This window comes from Cucurbita maxima, unplaced genomic scaffold (genome assembly GCF_002738345.1).
Source record: "Cucurbita maxima cultivar Rimu unplaced genomic scaffold, Cmax_1.0 Cma_Scf00024, whole genome shotgun sequence".
NCBI lineage: Eukaryota > Viridiplantae > Streptophyta > Magnoliopsida > Cucurbitales > Cucurbitaceae > Cucurbita > Cucurbita maxima.
The window spans coordinates 3,371,753-3,387,849 of NW_019272040.1; the positions used below are offsets into that span (position 1 = coordinate 3,371,753).

The 16,097-nt window shown below is 37.1% G+C and overlaps 5 protein-coding genes across 8 annotated transcripts; 3 read left to right on the plus strand and 2 right to left on the minus strand.

The window, feature by feature from the left end:
• The first annotated feature begins 585 nt into the window (after positions 1-585).
• Positions 586-996, plus strand: LOC111498068 (acanthoscurrin-1-like). Its single transcript, XM_023149122.1, has one exon. It carries the CDS (start codon positions 586-588, stop codon positions 994-996), a length of 411 nt encoding a protein of 136 aa, XP_023004890.1.
• Positions 997-4,287: 3,291 nt separating this feature from the next.
• LOC111498184 (S-protein homolog 1-like) lies at positions 4,288-4,808 on the plus strand. The gene has a single exon (XM_023149325.1). The coding sequence runs from the start codon at positions 4,340-4,342 to the stop codon at positions 4,778-4,780; it is 441 nt and encodes a 146-aa protein (XP_023005093.1). The 5' UTR covers positions 4,288-4,339; the 3' UTR covers positions 4,781-4,808.
• A 54-nt stretch (positions 4,809-4,862) lies between these two features.
• On the minus strand, positions 4,863-9,192 carry LOC111498127 (beta-amyrin 11-oxidase-like). The gene is made up of 8 exons (XM_023149240.1): positions 8,938-9,192; positions 8,308-8,788; positions 6,579-6,845; positions 6,412-6,501; positions 6,064-6,142; positions 5,302-5,408; positions 5,104-5,228; positions 4,863-4,977 (listed from the first exon to the last, which is right to left on the minus strand). Exons 1-8 carry the CDS (start codon positions 9,174-9,176, stop codon positions 4,884-4,886), a joined length of 1,482 nt encoding a protein of 493 aa, XP_023005008.1. The 5' UTR covers positions 9,177-9,192; the 3' UTR covers positions 4,863-4,883.
• Positions 9,193-10,681: 1,489 nt separating this feature from the next.
• On the plus strand, positions 10,682-11,484 carry LOC111498179 (S-protein homolog 74-like). Its single transcript, XM_023149319.1, has one exon. The coding sequence runs from the start codon at positions 10,840-10,842 to the stop codon at positions 11,377-11,379; it is 540 nt and encodes a 179-aa protein (XP_023005087.1). The 5' UTR covers positions 10,682-10,839; the 3' UTR covers positions 11,380-11,484.
• A 334-nt stretch (positions 11,485-11,818) lies between these two features.
• Positions 11,819-15,719, minus strand: LOC111498118 (transcription factor PIF1-like). 4 transcript variants are annotated; one of them, XM_023149224.1, is made up of 10 exons: positions 15,420-15,716; positions 15,207-15,320; positions 14,348-15,116; positions 13,992-14,090; positions 13,812-13,877; positions 13,658-13,723; positions 12,926-13,348; positions 12,707-12,785; positions 12,425-12,550; positions 11,819-12,325 (listed from the first exon to the last, which is right to left on the minus strand). In XM_023149224.1, exons 2-8 carry the CDS (start codon positions 15,311-15,313, stop codon positions 12,720-12,722), a joined length of 1,596 nt encoding a protein of 531 aa, XP_023004992.1. In that variant the 5' UTR covers positions 15,314-15,320; positions 15,420-15,716; the 3' UTR covers positions 11,819-12,325; positions 12,425-12,550; positions 12,707-12,719. The 4 variants fall into 4 exon arrangements, with proteins under 4 accessions (XP_023004992.1, XP_023004990.1, XP_023004989.1 ...); XM_023149222.1 differs by having other exon boundaries at positions 11,819-12,315; positions 12,707-13,348; positions 15,420-15,719; XM_023149221.1 differs by having other exon boundaries at positions 12,707-13,348; positions 15,420-15,719.
• Positions 15,720-16,097: the final 378 nt, after the last annotated feature.

The following is a 16,097-nucleotide window of genomic DNA, read 5'->3' on the forward strand; positions in this document are numbered from 1 at the left end:
ATTCAAACTACCAAGATTTTAGAAGATTGTTAGTAGATTTGAATTTTTCTAGATTTCGATGATTTACTATTTCTGGTCCAATGTATAAGCTATAAATAAAGCACCGCAGCATTCATTTATTTTATCTATTCTTATCTCTTTCACTATCCTTTTTTCCAACATTGGGCCCCCTAAGGAGAGTGAATTGTGAGATGCATTTCTCTCCCAAACAGACGCGTTTTAAAATCTTAAAACTTTGAAGGGAAGCCCGGAACACAACATCGTCCATAAGCAAAAATAGTGAAAATTTGTTGTTCTCGAGAGGAGTTGATGCAGGAAACTGGACCAATCCCCAGTAACAGCTGAGTAACAACCTGAAAAGTCCTCCAAAAATATGGAGAAGGTGATCATTAAAAGCATACAACCAAACCCGGTTGGTAAATTCACACAGTCAGGCCCTGCCTCAGCATTTAAACTCATTTACTTCTCCCAACTGTCCCTCAACGCCCTCTGCCCTTTAAAACCCTCACCTCGCACCTCCATTGGCCAACAACACACACAAACACAAGTGTAAGTGTTTATACTACGTAGAAGAAGAAGCACGAAATGGCCAAATTGTTTATGGCTATGCTCCTGGCTCTTCTGGCCACTCACGCCCTAGCTAGACCCACGCCCAAGGACGCCACCTTCACTGACCAAAAGAACTTCCTAACATACGGAGGACTCGGTGGCTACTCCGGCATCGGCAGCAACGGCCTCCCATTTGGCGGCCTTGGCGGTGCCGTTGGAGGAACTGGCCCTGGTGGTATTGGTGGAGGAATTGGTGGACTTGGTGGATTTGGAGGCGGAGGCGCTGGTCTCGGTGGTGGTCTTGGTGGTGGTCTTGGTGGTGGTCTCGGTGGCGGTGGCCTTGGAGGAACCATGGGAGGTGGTAACCTCGGTGGCGGTCTCGGTGGTACAGTTGGCGGCGGTCTCGGCGGTGGTGTTGGTGGTGGTGGCGGCTCTGGGCTTCCATGAAAATAAGCTATTTAGTTATGTTTGATTTCTACTCAAAAAGTTATTGCAGTTTGAAAAAGTTTTTAATTTATTTAAAATCGTGTCAAGACATGTAGTGGTCGAGTTGTTATTTAGTGAGCTTATAAGATTGGCTGTGTCTGTTTTTTTTTTTTAATTAAGATTTATGTCTGTGATTATGTTTTGTTGTTCACTTTCTCAGTGTAATACAAACATCTTTCTCTACTAATTCCTTTTTTTAATTAATTTTTATATATTTATTCATATAACTTTTGTATGAAGTATGGGATGCATGATATTGCACCACCTTTAACTTCATGCAAAATCCAAAATAATCCATTTTTTTTTACAAATATATATATATATCTAGAGGGTGATAGAAAATAATATTTAAAAGCTATTATATTTAAATTACCATAAAATAATATCTTAATAATGAAAATATTTTGGAGGGGCAAGTTATAAAATAATATCTTTTTTATTAATTTGTTAATCCCACTTACGTCTGTAAATAAATATTAAATGTTAATTAATGCGTAATTAATAAGGAAAGTAGTCATTAATTGTTTTAAAACTAATTAATTGAGAGGTTAAATTATAAACTATAGTAATAATTTATATACATGAAAATATATGTCACATATTAATTATATTCAAATATTTTTAATGTTCCCTACCTACAAGAATTCGACTCATTAACCAACTTGATTTTTGATTTTGATGGGAATCTAGTTAATTCAAAAGCAAAAGCTAAAAGGGCAGATTTTTCAAGGCCCCAAATAATGGCCATTGGATTCTTTCATTAGATGACCCTAATTTAAGAGGTGCCCACAAAAGTTAGGTGCAGCTCATTAAAAGAGTGCCATTCTGATAAGCTTTGCCCTAAGTTGTAGGACAAGGTGCCTTACCAATTCCCATAGCTTAGCCTTGGAAGACATGAAAGCATGGAAAATGTTTGGTAAGGGCATGACCATAATCGGAATTTCACAAGAGGCCATAAATACGTGACACATGACTCTTGTTGTTCGTTGATAGGCACCATTATGTAACAATCCATATCCAGGATTCAAAATCTTGATTCGACATCTAATGCCCCCGACATTCTCCTATGACATAGCCACGTTACTCTTCACTTCTAAAAGTGAAAACTATATTACGATCGCATAACAACACACACTCGATCTAAATGAACACAAAGAACAAGATAGAGAAAATGAAAGAAGAATACTGGCTAAAGGTTTATATTGATGACTTCAGGCATGTACAATAGAAGAGAATACTAAAAGTATATTTGAATATATATATAGTTTATTACAATATATAGTTTTACCAAATATAACTATTAGTATATATATAACTATCTAGTGCGTGTATAACTTTTTAAGTAGCTTAAAACCGTTCACTAAGCTATAAATAAGCATCAGGTTACATAACTAACAAACTACAAGCATTCTTTGTCATCACTCATTTGCATTTTAAAGAAATTTTCAAGAGGCCACCCAACATAGATTGTATTAAGCAAAACACGCTTAACCATGAACTTTCTATGATTGAGCCACCCAACATAGACTGTCCTTCTAGTTCCTATGATTGAGCCACCGAAAAAGAAGGTACACCTTATTGGCATAAGTAGTGACTTTCAATCTTTTAAGTAATTTCTCAGTTCATTCATATACTCTTTATTTACTCGAGTGTCATAGAATTCATCTCTCTAACGAATTCGAAAACAAAGAGAAAGAAAGAACTAAATTGAATCATAAATGGGTTATAATTAAGGTTTGAATTAAGAGTAGGGGGGGACAGCTGGTGAAAGAGTGGTGGGCATGAACATGGGTGTTAAATGGTGCGTTGAACAAGCTCTGCATGGGAGCTTTTAATTTGGAGTAATAAGGGATAAAAAAAGAAAGCAATGCATTAAAAAAGATGAACTAACAATTGTACGTATGGTTGGGTAAGCTGGCAAATTGAAGAGTGCCTTTAAAACTTATGTATGCCACTACGGAAGATAGTGTCAGAGTTGCCTCCAAACATTGAATGACTGATATGAATATATCAGACCTCTCTATGAACACCAACCAGCTACCACCATTCACTACTTATTTTTGCTACCCACCACCCATTTCTACCTTCCAAATTATTCAACCAATTATTGTATGTATAGGTTAATAGTCGACTTTAGATCCCCTGTTAACAGATATTGTCTTCTTTGAACTTTTCGTTTTCGTTTTATCCTCAAGATTTTAAAATGCGTGGGAGAAGTTTTCATATTCTTATAAGGAAGGTTTCGTTCCCATCTACAATCAATGTAGGATTTCACCATCCACCTTGTATTGTGGGTCGAGTGTCTTTGCTGGAACAACATGTTCTAAAACCTCGAGTTGAAGCTCAGAAGAAAAAATTCAAAAACGATAAAATTTAGTTATGATGGGCTTGAGTTGTTACAAAAGATATCAGAGTCAGACATCGAGAGGTGTGCCAGGGAAGACACTAACCTCCGAATTGTGAGATTATGGAGATGGAACAAAGCATTTCTTATAAGAGTATGAAAATCTTTTCTTAACAGACACGTTTTACTGTGAGGCTGATAATGATATGTAATTGACCAAAATGGATAATATTTATTAGTAGTGGACTTAATTAATTATATTTTTATTAATTTCATATTTGGAATGTTTATTTCATATTTGGAATGTTTGTGGTAATTTGGCAAGTAGTTCAACCAAATTCCATGTCACGTAGTATGGAGTAAAATTTAAAGTGTCGACCTTCAAATTTATATTAGTTCCAAAAACTTCAATTAATTTTTAACAAATGAGTATAATATTTTAAATCTTTTAATCGTTTGATCTTTATCTTAAAAAATTTCATCAAAATTTATGTTTTTGATATTGGTTAAATATATAAATAATATCATAGAAACTAAATTAAAATGATTATTTGTATCAATATAATATTATTTAACCAATATTTATTTAATTTAACAAATTTTCGAGAATGTAATTTAATTTAGAATTGACTTAAGGTGTAACTTGTTGATATAGATAGTAACTTTCCTATTTTTAAGTCTTTATTTGTCATCTTATCATCAATATCATTTTAAATCAGATGTGATTTCGGTTCATTCATATACCACTAATTTACTCATACTTTCTAACAAATTTTTAAAAAAGTATTTGGAAGGTTTCTTCAAACTTGGCAAGTTTGGAAAATTTGGCCATGCAATATAAGGCAACATACAACGCATTCCCATGCAACATAATGCAACGAAACTCGGTATATAAATATTTTAACGGAGTGACCTACACACTCATCCGAAGCTTTCTTTACTTCTAAGCAACTTGTAAACATGGGTGATCTCAGAATGTCATTGCGTAACATGATCGTAGCGACTTTGGCTCTCGTTGCCTTTTCAACCGTGGCTATGGGATCTTGGCCATTGGAGAGATGGACGGTACAAGTCGTGAATGGGTTGGGAGGCGGACAGACACTACTGGCGCATTGTAAGTCAAAAAACGATGATTTGGGAGACCATAACCTAGCCACTGGTGCTCTATTTAGCTTTACTTTCAAAGACAACGTGTGGCAAACCACAGAATTCTGGTGCACCTTGACCAAGCCAAACAATGCGCATGCTTCTTTCGATGTGTATTGGTATGATACTAGCAAAGATCAATGGCTTTATACCAGATGTGGCGACCACACTTGCGTTTGGATTGGCAAAGATGATGGGGTTTACATTAAAAATGCCTCTACCAATCAGGATGAGCTTGTTCATCCCTGGGAATGAATATCCATTCCAATCAATAAGGTCTTTTGAAATTAATTTGAAATTAAAATACAGACTTTATTAATGTAATCTTAAAACAGTATATGATAATATACTCGATGAGCTATGAATGTTTGATAATTTTTACGAGACAGTTGTCGAGAGGTGCAGGGGATGACATGTGAGTGAGCTGACATTTTGGATTAACTCGTTCCATCCTGCAACACAAATAAATTAATGCATCAATCAATCTGAAAATATTTGCATAATTCACTCTACCTAAATGGCCTGTGAAAGTTCTCTATTTATAATCAAATAAATTACAAAAAAAAATGAAAATTGACCTGTAATTAAGGAGAAGAAAATGGTGAAGTAAAATGGCCATTTCAAGCTTGACCAGCTCGCTTCCTGGACAGTATACCCTCCCCATTCCAAATGGTATGAAGGCTCCTGCTTTTGGCTTGTAATTCTGCACAAAACATTAACCTTTTAAGTTCATGTTCATGTATTTCGTGGAATGGACTGAGTTGTTGAAGACCTACGTCCCATCTTGAAGGATCAAATTTGTGTGGATTTGGGTATATTTGAGGGTCCATATGAACAGCTCCGTTCCATATTTGTATGCTCCATCCTTTTGGTATAATATACCCTAAAAAACACCAATAATTAGTAGCACGTTTCTTGCATTTGTATATTCTGATTTCAGTTTTAGGGTCGTTTACTGTGTATTTTTTATATTCATATTGTTTTCTTTGAGTTTTCTATACTTAACTTCGTACTTGGGGCAGTTACTGAGCTAAAATACGTCTATTAGGGAGAAGTTTCCACACCTCTCTATAAAGAATACTTAGTTCTCCTCTCCAACCAATGTAGGATATCATAATCCACCCCTTTGGGACGCTGGCACACCTCTTGATGTCTGACTCTCATACCATTTGTAATGGCCAAAACCCATCGGTACCATATATTATCCTCTTTCAGCGTATAAAACCGTGAGGTTGACGGCAATACGTAACAGGCAAAATCGGACAATATCTGCTAGCTGTGGGCTTAGGTTGTTACAAATGGTATCAAAGCCAGACACCGAGCAGTGTGCTAGCTAGGACGCTAGCCCTCTTTGTGGGATCCTACATCAGTTGGAGAAGGGAACGAAAGATTCTTTATAAGAATGTAGAAACATCTCCCTAATAGACGTGTTTTAAAACCGTGAAGCTAACGACGATATATAACAGATCAAAGTGGACAATATCAACTAGCGGTGGATTCGGGTTATTACAATTCATTCTTTCAAAATTGAAACTCACCTTTGATCTTTACATTAGATTTGGCCTCGCGAAAGGTCGGAGAGGTAAGTGTACTTCTTCTCAACGTCTCATTAATTACCTAAAATAATTATCAAGCAAAATGAAAAACTTTACCAGTTGAATTATGTTTCTATGTGGTAAAATAATAACTTTGTTCGTATTGATCTCTATCCTTTATTATTTAAACACTCAAAAAACAAAAGATTATTAAATATGCAACGATCGATCGAGTCTACAGATATGAGATATTTAAATTTTTTTACCTTTTAATCGACGCCCATACTCATTTACTCGAACATCAAAGATGATAAGAAACGTATTAGAGATGATTATGCAGTAAAAACAAACCTTTGTAAGATACGTCATTCGAGTAATTTCTCCAAAATTTAATCCATTTTGGGTAGGTGGCCTTTCTTTTATAATCAACTCTTGTTCTTCCTGTAAAACAAGAACATCATGAAACCATATAATATATATTTAAAAAAAAATCTATTGAATTGTTTAAATATTGTAACCTTTGCCTGTTGGAGAACATGAGGGTGGTCTGAAATATGTATAAGAACCCAGATGGCTGCATGAGCTACAGTATGATTACCAGCATGAAGCACACCGAGTAGTATATCTATAATTGCGTTGTTACTCAACAACTTTGCCCCATTCCCATCACTCGCCTCAATCATTGCCTCTATTTCACAATTCTCTTCCCTTTCTTCATACTTTTCCACTGCTTTTCTCTTCTCTTCTATGATTTTGTTCAGAATCTTTTCTACCTCTTTCATTGCCTGAATTATCGGGGTTCACGGTCAAGAGCTAGAGATGTCTATGGACGAGGTAGAGACAGGAACGAAGAACATGATCTTTGTTCCCAACTTCATTTCGTTAATGAAGAGAAATATCTCTCCACTACCTCGTTCATATATGGTTTATGAAATATCTGATACCATTACCTCGTTAGCAAAATGGTATCAGAGATGTCCGTTATTTTGACATCTCTAATAAAAACCTAAGAGAATCAATGAGTTTTTAAAGTTGACCTAATTCTTAGACGCTATACCTGTTATGAGTCATATTGAAATCAATGGAATTGAAATTATCAGAGAATGATATTTCTTTACTGCTATATGTGAGATCTGTTGGGATTATGAGTCCCACCTTAGTTAATTTAGTGGAAGACCATGAGTTATAAGTGAGGAATACTATCTCCATTGGTATGAGGCTTTTTGGGGAATTCAAAAGCAAGCACATGAGAGTTTATGCTCAAAGTGGACAATATCATACCATTGTGGAGAGTGGAGAGTCGTGATTCCTAACATGGTATCAGAGTCATACTCTAAACTTAGTCATGTCGAACAAAGAATTGTGGGCGACCATTGTGGAGAGTGGAGAGTGGAGAGTCGTGATTCCTAACATGGTATCAGAGTCATGCTCTAAACTTAGTCATGTCGAACAAAGAATTGTGGGCCTTGAAGGTATAGTCAAAAGTGACTAAAGTGTCGAACAAAGGGTGTACTTTGTTCTAGGGCTCTAGAGAAAGGAGTCGAGCCTCGATTAAGGGAGAGGTTGTTCGCTATGAGAGCTTATGCTCAAAGTGGACAATATCATACTTTTGTGGAGAGAGTTATGATTCCTAACAAGATCCTACCTCGATTGGAGAAGAGAACGAAACATTTCTTAAAATCGTGAGATTAACGACAATACATAACGTACTAAAGCCGACATATCTACTAGCAGTGAGCTTGAGATATTACAACAGCGGGCTTGAGATGTTACAAATGGTATCAAACTCAGACACTGAGTAATGTGCTAGCGAGAATGCTAGACCCCCTAGTGGACAATATCATACCATTGTGGAGAGTTGTGATTCCTAATAAGATCCTACCTCAGTTGGAGAAGAGAACGAAACATTTCTTAAAATCGTGAGACTAACGGCAATACATAACGTACTAAAGCCGACATATCTACTAGCAGTGGGCTTGAGATGTTACAAATGGTATCAAAGTCAAACACTGAGTAATGTGCTAGCGAGAACGCTGGACTCCCAAGGAGATGGATTGTGAGATCCCACACATATATAGATCAATTGGAGAGGAAAACTAAACATTTCTTATAACAGTATGAAAACCTCTCCCTAGCCGACGTTCTAAAGCCATTGATACGTAACAAGCTAAAGTTGATAATATCTACTAACGATGAGCTCGATAAATAATTTTTTGACCCCAAAAAGAAGTTAATAAACGTGTGAACCTTGAATGCTCTATTGTAAGCAAATCCAGGCAAGTCAAAAGGGAAAATGGACACGAGTGCAAGAGTCATTTCTCTGAACAATTTCTCGAGTTCTTGTAAGCAAGGCCCACGAACTTCAGCCCCCAAGAAAATACGTGAAATGAGTTTAAAGTATAGAGTTTTAGTTTCATTCAACAACTCTATTGGCTCGCTCATGCTGCTCCATTCTTCCAAGCATTTCACCACTTCCTTCTCAATATAACCCACATATTTAGACAAGGCTTGCGCGCCACTAATGGGAGCTGCCATGAGCCGATGCACAGATTTGTGGTCAGCAATCTTCATGGCAGACCCACTCCCAACAAATATCTCTGCCCCCTTTGGATATTTGGGAACAAAGCACTCGTCATCTAAGTATATGCGTCGGCATATTTCCGGATCTGTCACGATGATTGTTGGTTTTCCGAAGAGATGGCTTCTATATATCCCAGTTTTTTCTTTCCTGCATGAACACATTATCTCTATTGATATGAAGCTTTTTTGGAAATTCCAAATAAAAATAGATAATATCATTAGGGAGAGTCGTTATTTCTTACAGATAACGAATGTATGAACCTATGAATCAAAGGACAGAGAGACGAAGAGATATACTTGGAAATAAGATGATTGATGAAAGTGTTGGGATCATTGCTTGATTTAAAAGTGTTGTAAAGCGATAGGGAAGAGCCGATAAGAGGCCATCCCATATCACCAGGAGGGAGAGCTTGGTAGACCTTCCTTCCCAGTTTAACAAAACTTTGTAGTTCATTGAGCCGCCTTAGAAACACAAAGACAAGCACATAAAACACTAAAATAGCTGCAAAAACTACCAAAATGATATCAACTTCCATTGTGTTCTTTCTACTGCTACTCCTCAACCCAAATGACCCACTCGTTTTTATCGTGATGATACACGTTTCTTGAGCCATACGCTACCACCTATATTGATCGTATTAATTATATCATCTCCTTAATAGTTACGGGTGTCATAAGTAAAAATATAATATAATGTTCTATTAACACCATTTTTAAAACTTCAAATTTTCATATTACCTCACAAATTTCAATACTTAAAAAAATCATTAACATATAATCGTACGTAAAAAAATAATAATATATAATAGGTTAGTTTTGTGCATTATATATATAGAGGGGTAGAGAATTGAACATGTCATGATCAGGGAAGGGCATGGATGGGACTAGGGAATATAATCTCGTTCTTGACCCTATTTAGTAATAGAAACATGGAGTGGATTGTGAGGTCTTATATCGGTGGAGAATGAAAACAAACATTTCTTATAAGTGTGTGAAAATCTCTTCTTATATAACGCGTTTTAAAAACTGCGTGTGAGGTTGACAATGATTCGTAATAGGTTTTGGAAGGTTAATTCAACGTCTCTAAACACGTGTTTGATTTCCATAATTAGATAAAATTTAATATAATATTAATTATATATGAACCATTTTAATTGCGTAGTTAAGTATAATTACTGAAATGATTAGTGATGCTAATTAATTTAACTATTTAAGACTAATTAAATAAATTAATTCAACGTATTAATTCAATATTATTTTCATTCAATGCATAATATTATTAATTTAATAAATTTTCATTAAAAAAAAAAACTAATTACATATATATATATATATATATATATATATATATATATATATATATATATATTTCAATAGGAGTGTGTGAATGTTTGATTAATCCTATTTATAATCAAATAAATTACAAGGATATGGAAATAGTAATAAATGGAAATAACAATAAATGGAAAGATACCTATGATAATAAGGCAAATATTAGATATTTGCATTATAATAAAATATCAAATATAATATATATGGTAAACTATAATTTATTACTAGATATCCTTAACATAGTGTTTTAGAAACATGTAGAATATATTACGAACATAATTATCCTATGGAAGTCAAACGAACAATTCAATCCTAAGCATCATGAATCTTTACCATTCCTAATGTTGATCACTAGTGAAATTTTCTCTGTTTATTATTTTTTAATAAAGAATTTTTTTCATAGGTACATTTTATTTTTATTTTTTTTAATATAAGTTATTAATTAGTATTGATTCACTTTCTTTATTAGAAATTAATGAAATACAAGAAAAAACAAAACAACAGATATGAGTTCCCTTTATCTGATAAGAAACTTTATTCTATTTGGACATATATGAAACTTGGAAATAGAACTTAAAAAAACATCTGGGGACAGGGGTAGGGACGGAGACGGAAAATATAACCTCGTCTCCAACCTAATTTATCGCTAACGAGGAACCTCGGCCCTATTTGAGATGGGTCTCCACGGGGCTATAAATAAACGCTCTTCCTTTTTCTCTCTACCAATCACATTTGGTTCTCCTCCTCCTCCATGGAAACCTTTTGTTTTGTTTTGTTTTGTGTTGAACCAAAAGCTTCTCAAATTGTCATAAGCCAAAATAAGGCAGCGTTGTCCTTTGTTTGGGACAGCTAAAAAATTCAACAGCTATGAATAGTTGCCTCATATTGGACACATTCCATATAGAGGCCCATCAATCCCACACAATCCCTTATTTAAACCACGCTCATTTGGTGCCGTTCAACACCAAAATGAACGCCATCTGTTTGAAGAATCAAGTTTTGGTGTTCGTGGTGGCCTCGGCCTTGGCCTTGGCTGCCTCGAAGCCATTCAGCAAATGGGAGATCCATATTAAGAATGGATTGAGCAATGGGCAAGCGATGTTCGTGCATTGCCAGTCCAAAGATAACGACTTGGGCGAACATACTCTTGCCACTAGCACCGAGTTCAAGTGGGACTTCAAAGTCAATCTTTGGGATACGACGCTGTATTGGTGCTACTTGCGCAAGCCGAACGGGCATGAGATGACGTTTGACTCCTTCTGGGTCGAGAAGAGGACCAAGTGGCTGCGCGTTAAGTGCGACGATAACATCTGCAATTGGACTGCGGAAGATAATGGAATTTACCTCAAAGATAACAGTGAAAATCTGGATGAGTTCGTTCATTACTGGAAATTCCCAAGCCACTGAGTACAACAAATAATGTTTTCTTCTCTTGCTTAAGTGCTCGAATGCTTGTTTTTTTTTCTCTTCAATAAATTGTGATTTATGATCTTCTACTATTTGTTTTTCAATCCTTTTGTCTATCACAAACGGGTATATATTTTAGAAATAAATCTACAAGATCACAATTATCTCGCCTCTAATACTCTACTCCAATATTAAAAAGTAATAAGATGCATCTTCCCTTATGGTGGCTCAATCATATAAATTTTATACAGATATTTATGTTGAGTGACAAAGCTCGGGAGCATGATTTCCAAATCTAAATTTTGAATCCGGAACATGGATCATTTAAAATTAAAGCTTAAAGATAATGGTACATTTAAACCCCTTTTAGACCATATATAAAATACACGAATATTTTTATTACGGAATAATAGAAACGATGCATTTTTCTTATTGCATCCGAGAAATGTCACCTTCAATGATGCCATACCAAAAACAAGATAAAAAAAAAAGGTTTACTATACCAAAAATGCCCCTAGTTCACACTTTCATCTCCTAAAGAAAATTTAGGATCGTCTCATCTTTACAGTGGATTTGCTGTTCTTCCACTTTCAAACAACTTTGAAAAAAACAATTCTGGAGATCTTTCCATGGGTAATGGAGTATTTATATCATATTCCAAGTGCAAGTGGAATAGCTATGAAACAAGTTCTTATTATGATGAAGAGAAAGAATCTTGAGCAACAACTTTGTGAAGAATATATAATGCAGTGGAACCATGGCCCAGGAAAGACAAGGAAATTACTCTGAAGTTGGAGAGTTTGGAATACTTTGATGCTACCCGACGACGATTACCACACCAAGTTGAATCTATCAGCATCAACGCCGTGGGCCCGAGCCGAACGAAATGCAACACAACAGTTTCGTGTAGTGACCATCTGTAACTCAACTTTCTTTCTATCACAATCTAGCAGAATAACAAGTCAGGAAAAGGGCAACGATTGTTTAAAAGATAGAATAACGCAAAAGAAGTACAGACTTCTGTTTACAGGGTCACGGTCATTACATGTTATTTGCGATATATATCGTACTTGCAAGCAGCAGATGCACATGTTCAAAGCTTTCGACACTCTAATATGCGCAAAACTTGCCCAGCAAGCGAGTTTCTCGAGTCCAAGCATTCAATATTAACCTAAAATACGCAAAAACCTTATAAATAGCAACGTGAATGGAACTTATTTTGGATCTTAAGGTAATATAACAATAATGTTTCAACTAATCTACGAACAAAGTATCATACGACCAATGAATATCATGAATGTCCCAAAAGATAAAGTAAGAGGCTTACCTGATTGATGATTTTAAAGATTTTTGGGATTCCTGTCAGTACATGGCCTGCTTGTATTAGGCGGAACTGGTTGCTGATTCTGTAAAAGGTTGAAAATTAACTCGTCGGTTCGGATTCGCAAGGTTGACAGTGGCATTTGGTTGAAATTTTGATGCCAACCAACTTTATAAACAAGCTGAATTTGTATACAAAATGAAGGTGACTGTCAAAAAACGATACCTGTACAGCCTGTGCGATATGAAACTGCACCTGGTTGGAGCTAAGAAACTGCTGATAAGAATCAGGAAAACCTGAGACTGGAGGCGGGGTTGTATTTTGTGTTCCAGCTGGGTTAACGATCGGATCCGGTTGATTATTCATTGCTTGAGCTTGGGATGGATTGCCACCGGGAACAGGAGGCATTGCAAAGGCAGGGAGAGGGAATCTCTGACCCAAATGAGCTGCTGCTGCTGCTGCTGCTCCAGCTTGCATTGGTAAGTTAGAGCCAGCCAGGAGATTAGGAAATTGCATCATTGGTCTATTCATGCCCATTTCCATTCCCATACCCATGCCCATCCCGATACCCATCCCCATCGGTGGTGGCAAGTATTGTTGAATGCCTGGGAACATCATCGGCATCATTCCACATCCCATCGACATCATCTGGGTTATAAATAGTCATTGCCAACGTTAACAAGATGCATCAGCCGATCACGTTCAGGTATGCCTTGTGTATGTTTATGCAGAAGATTTACAATGAGATGTTTTTCGCAGCAGGCAGAATCAAAGATATGTTTCATTCCCTAATTGTTCAATGATATCAACTGTTTTGTATGTAAAGTATTGACTATTTCCTTCTACAACAATTGGTTAAATAGAATCTGTTACTAATTCATACATTTCCTTCTACCATGATTCAGTTTAGACTTGCACTTTTATGGAACGATTAAGATTGAAATTCAAAGCATGTACCTGCACTTGCAACTGAAGGGTCTTTAAGTACTCGATCGCTTCATCCAACATCGAAGCCTTATCGGTCTGCAAATCAGTAAAGGAACTCAACACAATTCGGATATGAGAAACAGAGAAACCTCTACTCAGAATCACATTGAAGCTGAAAACAAACCTTGTTGCATCGAGGGATGAGTTCCTGTAAAGCCTTCATCTTCTCATTTATCCGATCCCGACGTCTCTGCAAATAGATTTGCAATATTTCACTTCACCTCCAAGAAGAAAACAACACTACCATAGAAGGTACATTTGCTTGTTTACAACCATACAATTAGTAATAAATTCAATTTCGCACCCTCTCTGAGAGGTTGTGAACCTCAGCAGCACGAGATCTTTTCATTGATGTCGAGCCCCGCAATTGTTTCTTCGGATCAGTGGATTCGTACTCAACATCCTAATGGCAAAGAACATTAGCAAATCACCCAAGAATTGCAAAAACAGAAATACAAATCTCTTTGTTTGCCCAAAACAAAGCAGTCAGCAATCATCTGTGGAGCTTTTAATGGCCATTGTTTCAAACCGTTTTAAAGTTCCCGTTTGCTCCTTCAATTGAGGATTCAATCTTTTGTAGTTTGAGCTTCAAAAAGATTCATGGTTGGATTCCATACTAAATTGTTTCATGCTAAAGATAAACAAAGAGAAGATGCTTACCTCGCTTTGGCATTCGGTATCATCGGGAGCTCTTCCTTTGCGCTTTCTGTCATCGGCAGCCAGTTTTGGGGCAGCAGGCTCGGCACTGGCACTCGAGCCGCCAGGGGATGAAGTGACAGTCATTTCACAAGTCACCAACTCTTTCTCCCCGACGCCATCGCCGCTGACCGACGCACCTCCGCCTCCATCACTACCACAAACCGTCTCACGCCATACATCGGCACCATTCACCGCCTCCACAAGCTTTCTCCTCGCAATTACTGAAGCCCTAGATTCCGGCCCGACAGACGGCGTGTCGCAAGAATCCACCACAGTGGCTTCCCGCACCATAGCCTTTGAATTCGACGGTTCCGATTCGCCCGTCGCTCTGTTCCTCGAGAACTGTACGGAGCTCTGCTTTTCCAGTCGAGTTGGTGGCCCCTGCGTGAGAGTGACCGTCGCCGTAGCGGATGGCCGGGGCTCGGTTAGAGAATTGCCGCAAAGAGAAGCAGTCATGGAGGGGAAGAGGAGGTCGGAGCAGAAATTATGATCCTCAACGAGAGGATAGTTGAGCCACGAGGCCATTTCATCTTCTTGCATAAAAAGGTCATGAGGTTCCTCCAATTGAGACGAAGGCCGGATCTCTCTAGTCGCCACCGCCGCCGTTTGATCTTGTGGAATCGAAACATCGAATTTGGAGGGCGGTGATTTCCGGACCGACCTCTGGTTCTGGCTGTGAGCCACCACTTGGCCGTTCTGCCATAGAAGCTCCACTACATCATCGTCCGGCCTGCGAGTTAAAAAATCTCAGTCCACAAAACAAAATCAAAATCAAAACCCAGAAAAAATTTTAACAACAATATCTTCAAACAAAGCTTACATAGACGATTTTCTCGGCCTGGTTAAACTAGAGAATGTTGGGAGGGAGAAATCGTCAGCCATTTCAAAATCAGGAACGCAGTGGTTCATCCTCAATCTTCCGATCATCAATTACCTGGAGGAAACAAAAATCAAAGGAGTTTCAACTTCCAAGCTTCAATCCACCGAGAAGCCAAATCGAGAACAAACGAAGGAGAAAAGGAGAGAACTATACACAGAGAAAAAATCAATCCTCCATGGACGAACACCATGAAGCTAAGAGATGAGTGAGCGCAACAACGGCGTCTGCGCAAAAACAAGGAAGAAAAATAGGGGATAGTAATGGAATCTTGATTGGTTTTTGGAGAGATGGGTGGGTATGGGAGAAGCTGAAAAATTGTTGGGGAAGGGGAAAGGCGGCTGGTCCTCCTCCAGCAGAAGCAGTAATGGCGGAAGGCCAGAGATAAGGGAAGGCGTTGGTTGCGTGCGTTTGTGTGTGTGAAAATTGGAATAAAAGAGTTGAGGAGAAGACGAAAGGGCATTTTGACGACATGTAGCTCAATCCAATCTCCGCCCTCTTTCCCGATTTTTTTTTTCTTTTTCTTTTTTATTATCTCACAATTTTTATATATATTATTTTTTCCTATCTAACATAAAAAAAAAAAAATCATTATTTTAAAATTTTGACAATTTTATTTTTTGAAGTACAAAATTTAAATACAATATTTTTTTTGAAAAAATGTAGTTTGAGAAAAGTATTATACAAAAATTGATGGTTGATTATCTATCGAATCTCTCGAAGTTATTGTCAATTTGTCAATTGTTTGTTCAATCTCATTCGCCTGTAGCGGAACGATTCCACTCACTTGAAACCCCACTCTACCTCTTGTTCCATTCAGTTACGTCGCCTCGA

What these genes read in the sequence shown, in the direction of transcription:
- LOC111498118 (XM_023149222.1), bottom strand. Translation starts at nt 15,313, where the DNA reads ATGATCGGAAGATTGAGGATGAACCACTGCGTTCCTGATTTTGAAATG. An exon ending in TTCACAACCTCTCAGAGAGG is followed by an intron (nt 13,878 to 13,991) that starts GTGCGAAATTGA and finishes ATCTATTTGCAG; the next exon opens with AGACGTCGGGATCGGATAAA. An exon ending in TCATCCCTCGATGCAACAAG is followed by an intron (nt 13,724 to 13,811) that starts GTTTGTTTTCAG and finishes ACTGATTTGCAG; the next exon opens with ACCGATAAGGCTTCGATGTT.
- LOC111498127 (XM_023149240.1), bottom strand. Translation starts at nt 9,176, where the DNA reads ATGGAAGTTGATATCATTTTGGTAGTTTTTGCAGCTATTTTAGTGTTT. An exon ending in ATCAATCATCTTATTTCCAA is followed by an intron (nt 8,789 to 8,937) that starts GTATATCTCTTC and finishes GTGTTCATGCAG; the next exon opens with GAAAGAAAAAACTGGGATAT. An exon ending in ATGTTCTCCAACAGGCAAAG is followed by an intron (nt 6,502 to 6,578) that starts GTTACAATATTT and finishes CTTGTTTTACAG; the next exon opens with GAAGAACAAGAGTTGATTAT.
- LOC111498184 (XM_023149325.1), top strand. Translation starts at nt 4,340, where the DNA reads ATGGGTGATCTCAGAATGTCATTGCGTAACATGATCGTAGCGACTTTG.
- LOC111498179 (XM_023149319.1), top strand. Translation starts at nt 10,840, where the DNA reads ATGAATAGTTGCCTCATATTGGACACATTCCATATAGAGGCCCATCAA.
- LOC111498068 (XM_023149122.1), top strand. Translation starts at nt 586, where the DNA reads ATGGCCAAATTGTTTATGGCTATGCTCCTGGCTCTTCTGGCCACTCAC.